Source organism: Bolinopsis microptera, chromosome 10 (assembly GCF_026151205.1).
Source record: "Bolinopsis microptera isolate Bmic1 chromosome 10, MBARI_Bmic_1.0, whole genome shotgun sequence".
In the NCBI taxonomy this organism is placed as follows: domain Eukaryota; kingdom Metazoa; phylum Ctenophora; class Tentaculata; order Lobata; family Bolinopsidae; genus Bolinopsis; species Bolinopsis microptera.
This window is the reverse complement of record NC_087081.1, coordinates 8,348,449-8,357,309: the sequence shown is the minus strand read 5'-3', so window position 1 is coordinate 8,357,309 and position 8,861 is coordinate 8,348,449. Positions and strand designations below refer to the sequence as shown.

The following is an 8,861-nucleotide window of genomic DNA, read 5'->3' as shown; positions in this document are numbered from 1 at the left end:
AGAATTTCCTGGTGATTTAATAGCTCTTCGAGCTAGGTATTTGTGTCTAACGTGTCGTCATTTGTTCGTGTACTATTTTGTAACCGATATCTGAAAGAGAAATATCCTGGTGCTTGGTAGCTGTTAGTGTTGACTTCCTGGTTCCTATAGGAACTGTGAGTTGGCAAGTCCCACTCCCAACCTTTGTACTCAACATGAAGAGAGCACACCACCCGTTAGTGCCAACCAGGCCACACCACGTGGAGATTCGGAGAGGATTTCGTGGCCCCAGTTAAATAATCATGCCAAAAGACACGATCGAGGTACTGAAAGTCAGATTTCCGGAAAAAAAGCATTTAAAATGGGCAACCACCAAATTGTGATATTTCTGTTCCATTTCCAAACATAAGCAACGTACCTGGGTTCCTTAAAACCGGAATTTTATTATTTTGACGCGGAATTTTGCCCACACAGCGTTCTGGAGGGTAGATTTGCAGTGAAAGCTTACGGAGAAAGCTTTGAAAATGGTTATTCGCCAAGCTGTCCCAATTTTTTCCTATTTTAAATTATGAGCTTTCCTGGACCGAAATTTTACTATTTTGACAGAATACAGTGACCAATTAATTAACTTTTTAAGGTATTAGACACGATTGAGGTATTGGGAGAACAGCAAGTATCATATTTGAAAATGTGTTGTGAAATTTCGGTTGCTAATTTTGGTGGCTCAACTGAATGAAACGATAAAATATTCAAGCGAATAAAATCTATTACATAGTAAAAATCGACATTTCTCAGCAATTGGAGGCTGGACAATCGTAGAACTCAATAGCATTCCCAGCGGGGCAAAAATTGAAATCAACATTTCCATGACACGCACAAATTCTATATCGCTTGGTCTTTGACGCAAAACAGCTCTCCGGGCAACCTCTTGACTGCCACTCGCCCCATTCGACTAAAAAATTATACGATTTAGAATCGATCTAGCTTATAGTTATTAAAATCTGCTAGATATCACGATCACATTCTCTATCTAGGGTATTCAAGGAAAACTGTTTGAGGAAGTTAATAGATAAAATAAAATGGTAGACTCACAGCTATCTCCTTCGCATTGGAACTCCTCACTATATCCCTCCTCTCCAGTATCACATTGTTCCAGATCAGTAAAAGATCCATCACCATCTTGGCATACACAGGACCTGACGGAGTGATGTGTAAATCTACCTTACCGATCCTGATTTAACAGTTTCCTCTCAAGGACGATTTATAGGGTCAACCACATAAAAATCAACAACTTGGTGATTTCGGTTGGAATTAGATTTTTGAGCCTGTAAGTAAAAAAAAAAGATATGAAAACAAAAATCCTGACCTGGTTTTGGTTTTAGAGTAAGGTTTGCATTTTTTCTCGTCGCAGATGTCATCGCTCCATTCACTTAGTACGTAATCAGCGAAACCACAAGAGGAAACTCCAGACAGATCCACATCACCACAACGTCTGTTATCTTTGTTTCCCTCACATTCACAATCTCGTGTCCTGGGTAAAAGCACAGGTTTGTTGTTATTGGGATCAGAGGAGAATATGAGTGGGTTTTATTGAGATATGATCAGGCAAACAATGAGAGCAACAATAAACTGAATTTTGATGGAGCTATGTCATCGAAGGGTCTATAATATATAAATATATTGAACCTGTATGAGAAAGTTTCCTCATTACAGGAGGGTTCACCACATGGAATCTCACTCCACTCTGTGGGTAGCCAAACAATGTTTTTGGGAGCTGGACATGGTTCAGACTTCTTGGAGGGTCCTGGGCACCTAAAAAAGAGACGTTAGCCAACGTTTGATGTTAAATTATGAGTTACGGTAAGTATATTAATATTATGCCCAAAATGTAAATACGATTTTATTAATACTGAACTTTTAGCACGTGTCTTCTTTATATTTTATTATTAACGATCCAATTATAAAATGGACGGGTCCCGACCTGGTAAGATCAACCTTGTTTCCACAAGTACATGTTCTACTCATACTCTGGTCTAGTTCTGGGTAACAGACACTGCACTCTGAAACCGGCACCCACTCCGACCACTCAACTGTAAAAATATGATGACTCTATTGCTTTTAAACTGCAAAGTGAATGTTTATTAACTGTTTTATTTACCTTGAAAAGCTTGTAATGTTCATTGTTCGGACAATTCTCAACTGAATAATGTATTCTGATAATCAGTTAAACTATCTAATTTGTAATTTGTAGAACGTTAAAGATTATACTCACATGGTTTATTTGCCGCGCAGACGACTTCAGTAGCTTGAACAGCATCACACAGACTCAAGTCATCGTCTATTACCAGGATATTTTCGTGTTCACAGACACACCTGATAAACAATTGTTACGTCAGTTTTAAAGCTCATTGCTCAGCGAGGGTTCGTTTCAGGCAGCCTTCATCTAACTAAATTACGAAAGAAGGAAAAAAACTAAAACCGGCAATAAAATTGAATAGGTCGAAGTCCTGTATTCCGACCTGTATTCCTGGAAAGCAGTAAAAGCGCTACATGATACTTCATCTGAATCTTCACAAGGATTTCCTATCTCTTCTGCTCGCCCTGAGACAGAAAACAATCTTACACAACCACACATATTTTCTAAACGGATAACTACATGGGATACCAAAAACTAACCGGTGACTGTAATTGTGATCTGAACTTTTGCTCACATTCAAGGTTAGCAGAACAGGTGTAAGATTGCTCGAACTCCCCCTCGCAGAGTGAGTCGTCATTTATCTTTTGTCCGTAGTATGAGCAGGTACATTTCCTAAAAGAGTGAACAAGAACTGTGAGCAGAAAATCAAAATGTTAAATGTTTGAAACATTAATGTTTGAAACATTAATGTTTGAAACATTATTGTTTGAAACGATATCCAGTTTACTAACTCAATAAAAACGTCTGATCATGTGGCGATCACTCTACCAATCAGAAGATAAACTCGCCTATCCTTAGTTTTGGTTTCAGGGTAACATCTATCATTCAAAATGCAGATCTCCGGAGTCCAGGCTCCCCACTCGAAGTCATTTGTCGCTGGACAGTCCCTGCTTCTTTTTAACTGATCATCAGGGCACTTGCTCCTGTCGTTCATACCATCACAGTAGCAGCCTCTGGTGTCGACAGTTTCTGAGGAGTAGCAGGATTCTGTCTCGCATTCTCCATTCTGCCAATCACCCACGACCCCTATAGGAGTATAGGAGGGAGAGCCGTTATTACACAGTTATTTTCATCTACAAGTTCAATGCTTTTGGTTTACATTTTGTGTTTTTTGTACTTTGAAATTATTTTTCTGGAACCAAATTCAACTGGGTTCTTCCAATGTTATTCAAAAATAAAACAAAACACCTACATGGTTTAGTTGCTTTGCAATAATGAAGCATAGATAATTGATCGTTTCCACACAAACCACCAGTGGAATCATCATGTTTACCATTACTATCCTCACAGTAACAAGCTCTGCAAGGATTTACACAAATAATCATATGTTCAAGTCCCCTTTACTTCAATGCTTTGAACCCCAGGGACCAGAGGTTATATTTTTGACTTGGCGCATCTGCACGCACAGATCTAAGCTCATATTAACAATAATCGACAATTTTTAGCAACAGGAAGATCAAAACATTACCTTTTTAGTTCTACTGGGTATGGATAACACTGGTCATCTTTCAGACAAACTTCCTCCTCTTCATCAAATTCTCCCACCTGAACTGAGAATAGGAATTTAAGTTTAGTTTAAGTACAGGATGTCATGTAATCTGAGAATAGAATTAGAATTGAACTTTAGTTTAAGTACAGGATGTCATGTAATCTGAGGATCATCGAGATGAGAGGTTTATTCGTGGTAATATTACTAATATTACCAAGGTTAAATAATTAATAACACTGTACTAACAGTCTGCAGTAGCAGGACAAGTGAAGGTAAGTATCTCGTCTGGAGCAGTGCAATTGGATTTGTCAGCTAACACATCGTCACAATAACAGGACCAGGTTCGCTCCTGGGTGTAATCCTTACAGCTCCTTCTCTTGTCACACTCTGCCACATCCCACCTTGTCAGACATTCTTCTTCTGCAGAGGATTTGACTTTGAGAGATATTGATTATTTGTAGTACTGTAGCTCTTACTGTAGCAGCTTATGATAAATTTCATATCGTTAAAATTGACAGAGGTGCTCAAGCGACTGAAAATTAAATTAAAACAGTTAATAAAGTTTTACCGATATCATCTAATAGGTCAACTCCAACGCTTTGCTTCCTACAGTACGTTCCCTTCTCCGAAAATAAGCCTGCTGTCAGTGTAAGTCGCGTTATTCCCAGTCTTACTTTAGCTTCTTTAGATATTTCCAGTATAATCGAATCCTCAGAAACAGTAACCTCGATTCTATTTGCATTCACTCCAGGCCTTAGAATAGCTGATTGTGACTTTCATAACACAAGTGACACGTAGATTATTCTTCTGGAACTATAATGAGCTACCTCGGGACCCCAGGCTAATAATTTTGTATATACATTTGAAGCTGCGGCGGAAAGACAGGCTGATCAGCGCCGCCCAATAAATAATGAGTGGATAAAGCCACCGAATTGTAAGTCATTACCTCAAAGTAGTTGCCTTTATCGTGAGGATTTACAAGAAACTGATTGGACTAACCTGTACGTTTGACCATTATTATCTACCCAGACTGGGTCCTTCATGATTCCTCCTTCTACTCCTCCTTTTACGCGAATAAATTCTTCGCCCGCGCCAATCTCGCCGTCAAAAAAACCATCAACCCCTTCAGCAATCATTTCTGAAGAAGTATCAAGATTAAGTGATTTCTGAAATCACTCAACATATCCATAAGTAGATCAGTAATTTATCCTATCAGCGATAATTTGAACAAAAGTAAAAGCAAAACTCTTGGGAGGCTAAAAGTAAATCTGTATATTGAGCATTTCTCCTCGATTTCCAACCGATCACGGAAAATTATAAAGTTCATTAAAAACTAAATGGTCAAATTTGCTAAAAACTAACGCATAACGTTGAGCTCCAGGTTAGGTTCCACGCCTTCTTTACCCTCTGTTCCGGTGTAGGTGATGAAGAATTCACTACCCACCTCCTCAGTCATGTTGGGGGAGATTGTAAGCGTGACAACGATCTCATTAAAGTCATTTCGTGATAACCTCATCAGGAACCCTTCTTTATATGTAGCTGGGGAGTGTAAATTTTATTTAAAAGCAAGCTTTATAAATTAATAGCCGCTGCTTAATTAATGTTACTCTTATAACTCTTATAAAAGATCACTTATAATCGCTGATTAGTACTCAAAATTTGTTCTTAGCAACCTACTTTCAGTGGTAATCATGGTGCCTTTAGTCAGAGATTCGATGATTCCGTCCGAGACAGAACTGATTTCTTTGGTTCCCAATACGGTAAATTCCAGAACAGCTTCATCACCAGGGTAAGCACAGTATTCGTCTTTAGTCACATCTGAGAGGAAAAGGCAACCTCAAAGCTCCCTTAAATTTGATAACAGGGAAATATCAGGCCAACATAAAAAAATACGAATAATATAACAATGTGAGTATTGAAGCGATTAAGATAAATGTCCAGTTCCCACTAACCCCATACAATGAGTGTGCCTGTAGCGTCACCACTGGTGGAGTGAGGGATTCCACACTTGTCAACCGAGGAGTAATCCAGGACACATTGATAATTCTGTGAACCGATCACTTGGTTCTCTGTGGATAGTGTTATGTTTATTAATCATGAAGTACAGAATTGGAGTTCAACTGTAGGGTCGGCTAGTATTGACCCTACTGTCGGAACTCGTTACAGTCATAGCAATATCTTTCTATGAGCTGACGGAAATTTTCCCATCTTACAGAGATTATTTTTTATAATCAAACGATAAATTGCTTGTTCTTACAATTTATAGTAAATAATGTTCACAAAGCTGATTACCTGAAGGAATGAAAAGCACTGACACCCATTGACCGGTCTCAAATCTCAACTCTTCGTTAAAGTTTTCCTGAAATTATTTTAAATAAATAAAACGTGAAAGATACATTATGGGGTTTACAGCAGTCCTATTGATAGTGATACAGATTTTCTTATTAATCTGTCACGTCGGGGACAGCAAGGTCGACTCTATCCCAGTCTCCCCCTGCCACCGTTTCTTATGATAAATCTTAGATGTACCAACCAGGGCATCTATCGGCATCTTCGTTCCAGACTCATTCCAGTAGTACCAAGAGAAAAAGTACCCCTGATCGTTCCTATCAGTCCCAACTCCAGTACATGTCAACTGAGCTTCTGATCCTACTCTCTGGTATTTGCTGGTCACTTCAATATCTGTAAAACAGCGTCGAGTTTATTGGGACAATATTCGATTATGTCATTAAGTGACAAATTCAAACGAAGAGGGTTAATGTTTCTATTTGTTATTTAATGCGATCTTTACAATCTGTCGTGTTATTGTAATATAGATAGCCATACAGAAAAATCACAGAATTCCCAGAAGCACGCTACAAAAGTATCTCCCACAATACGCATTTAAACATAATCCTAAAGTATAAGTACGTAGAATAACTCACCGAATTTATTGATCTGAGCAGGTTCCTCGGTATTGACGTAGTCTCCCTGACCCTCTAGTGCCCCTGATCCTCTAACTTGACATGTTACCACGGCTGAATTTCCGGCTACTACCCACGAGTTCACTGGGGTGTTCCACGTCAGTATAATATGGAGACATATTTAGGAGCTTAAATGATTGAAATAGTCATAGTTCATTAAGTTTTTGCTGCATACATCAGGAATAGACGAGGACCTTTGGTGACGTTCGAAAATAGTCAGGAAAGTGAGTGTTAATGATTAGAAACAAAACAAAGAAAGAAACGTGAACATTTCTGACCTGTTAAGACAGATAGTAGTTTATCTTCCTGTATTTTGTAAGTTACACTCACTTCATACCCAGCAGTTCCTACCAAGTCAACACCGTCCGTATCAACCCAGCTAATCTGAACGATAATTCATTTATCAGTCGCCATGTATTTTGAAAGATTATCATTAAAAGAAAGCCTATCTATACCATGTTATAATGACACATATAACTAGTCTCTGAGTGAATAAGTTTCTTAGCTCACAACTAAGTCGTCTATGACACGCCTGTCTGCTGTAACCACGCAAGGAACCTCATCCACATCATGCGCTCCACACACAGTTGTTCCAGTTGTTTCAGCCTCTGGAAAGGGGGTTATGAGAACAGGGACTAAAGATTGTTTAGTAAACAATAAACTAAAAGTTAGAAAATAAATAAAAGTCTACACTCTAAAGGTAACCAGACGAATAAAAAAGCTGCTAATTAACTAACTAGGTTTACAGCACCAAAGCCACATATCCTCAACATCACAATAACTCGGGTAACTGGCTCTCCAATTGAACTCGTGGCATTCCTCATTGCAAGTCTCTACTACAATCCAATCATCTACTCTACAACCATTTCCTCCTCTTCCTCCAATAGTGTTAGTTACTGGGGAAATATAGGTTAGTTACTATTTACTAGGAGATTAGGGTCACATATATCGTGGTTACTGAGAATATAAGAGCTCAAAACTATTACCAAGGAAACAAGTGTCAGTTAGCTCGAAAAAACAAGTGGTATTTGTTGAGAAAACATATGGCCATATTGAATGAAGGAAATATAATTTTAGTTACTTGAAAGATCAGTAAATGTGTCTTACGGTTGTTACGACAGAGTTGTTGGAGATTGAGATCAAGACCAGTTTGATAGGTAGCCAGGAAGGGATACTGATCTTTACAGTCTGAAATGCAGAACTTTTCACCGCTATTTAAATCTTCTGGCCCACTATCAGAAGGGAAGAGTTCACTGTCTCCATCGTCTTGATCATCTTGATCATCTTGATCGTCTTGATCGTCTTGATCGTCTTGATCGTCTTGATCGTTTTGATCGTCTTGATCGTCTTGATCGTCTTGATCGTCTTGATCGTCTTGATAGGCTTGATCGTCTTGACCTACAGCATTAGAGGATTTGTATCAGACAAATCAAATCGAGTACCAAATTTGATATTTGCTAATCAGACCTATTGCAATAACATCATCACATTTACGTACCTCCACCTACCCCTTCCCTCCCTAGTCCCCTCAGTTGAGTCAGTATGTACAATACGTAATAAGGAAGGTTGAAAAATGTACATTTTTATAAACAATCTAACCACAGTCATCGCATGTTAAGTTCGCACTATAGTAATGATCATCCGGAGAACTTCCACAAATTTGGTAGGCTGGCTGAACACACGCAGTTCCATTGCTGAGAAACCAAATTTATATTACGATCAATACAAACGTTTTACAAAACACTTGATCGTCAATAAATTGTTTCTATAATTTTTAAGAGCGAATAAAACAAGCCGAGTAAACAGCGAAATAAGGACAGCAGTGGTCATGATTAATTTTAGAATCATGATTTTTCAAATAAACAAGAATGTTTCCACAGAACTGTAAAACTCACTTCACACATGCTCCCGTGGTTACCCAGGATTCACAATCAACATTCTGCTGGGAGAAACCCAGAGAGACGAGCACACATATCCCTAAACCGAGTGAAAACTTCATAGTGTGACCCAGAATAGAAAAATGGAAATGAGAAGAATGAAAGGTGGTTGTTTTTGTTTTGACGAGATGATAGGATTGTTTAGACTTGTAAATAGATGTTTAACAGGCATGTAGTCCTGGTCCTTGTTTAAATTTCTGTACGTGTCTCTGAGTCCAAAATGTTTGACACTTATAATAGGATCATTTAAACGTGAGCGTTTGTATTATGAAATTGTAATTAAGAATAAGAAGCAA

General features: G+C 38.4%; 2 protein-coding genes across 2 annotated transcripts; both read right to left on the bottom strand.

The window, feature by feature from the left end:
* Positions 1-749: 749 nt before the first annotated feature.
* On the bottom strand, positions 750-4,769 carry LOC134822018 (uncharacterized). The gene is made up of 14 exons (XM_063832848.1): positions 4,665-4,769; positions 4,234-4,418; positions 3,912-4,085; positions 3,645-3,726; positions 3,369-3,475; positions 2,965-3,202; positions 2,691-2,788; positions 2,499-2,580; positions 2,252-2,352; positions 1,961-2,069; positions 1,666-1,791; positions 1,346-1,510; positions 1,072-1,175; positions 750-931 (listed from the first exon to the last, which is right to left on the bottom strand). Exons 1-14 carry the CDS (start codon positions 4,706-4,708, stop codon positions 771-773), a joined length of 1,776 nt encoding a protein of 591 aa, XP_063688918.1. The 5' UTR covers positions 4,709-4,769; the 3' UTR covers positions 750-770.
* Positions 4,770-5,022: 253 nt separating this feature from the next.
* LOC134821584 (uncharacterized) lies at positions 5,023-8,650 on the bottom strand. The gene is made up of 12 exons (XM_063832285.1): positions 8,524-8,650; positions 8,228-8,322; positions 7,736-8,026; positions 7,366-7,524; positions 7,139-7,236; positions 6,907-7,012; positions 6,590-6,712; positions 6,199-6,347; positions 5,958-6,024; positions 5,618-5,734; positions 5,343-5,483; positions 5,023-5,204 (listed from the first exon to the last, which is right to left on the bottom strand). Exons 1-12 carry the CDS (start codon positions 8,625-8,627, stop codon positions 5,023-5,025), a joined length of 1,632 nt encoding a protein of 543 aa, XP_063688355.1. The 5' UTR covers positions 8,628-8,650.
* Between the last annotated feature and the right edge of the window lie 211 nt (positions 8,651-8,861).

Bases quoted from the DNA above. Each gene is read 5' to 3' on its own strand.
- LOC134822018 (XM_063832848.1), bottom strand. From the start codon at position 4,708: ATGAAGGACCCAGTCTGGGTAGATAATAATGGTCAAACGTACAG. The intron at 1,792-1,960 runs GTCGGGACCCGT...TCTCTTTTTTAG, and splicing joins AACAAGGTTGATCTTACCAG to GTGCCCAGGACCCTCCAAGA. The intron at 1,176-1,345 runs GTCAGGATTTTT...TCACTCCGTCAG, and splicing joins TACTCTAAAACCAAAACCAG to GTCCTGTGTATGCCAAGATG.
- LOC134821584 (XM_063832285.1), bottom strand. From the start codon at position 8,627: ATGAAGTTTTCACTCGGTTTAGGGATATGTGTGCTCGTCTCTCTGGGT. The intron at 7,237-7,365 runs GTTAGTTAATTA...CCCCCTTTCCAG, and splicing joins GCTTTGGTGCTGTAAACCTA to AGGCTGAAACAACTGGAACA. The intron at 6,348-6,589 runs GTGAGTTATTCT...GCTGTTTTACAG, and splicing joins TGCTCAGATCAATAAATTCG to ATATTGAAGTGACCAGCAAA.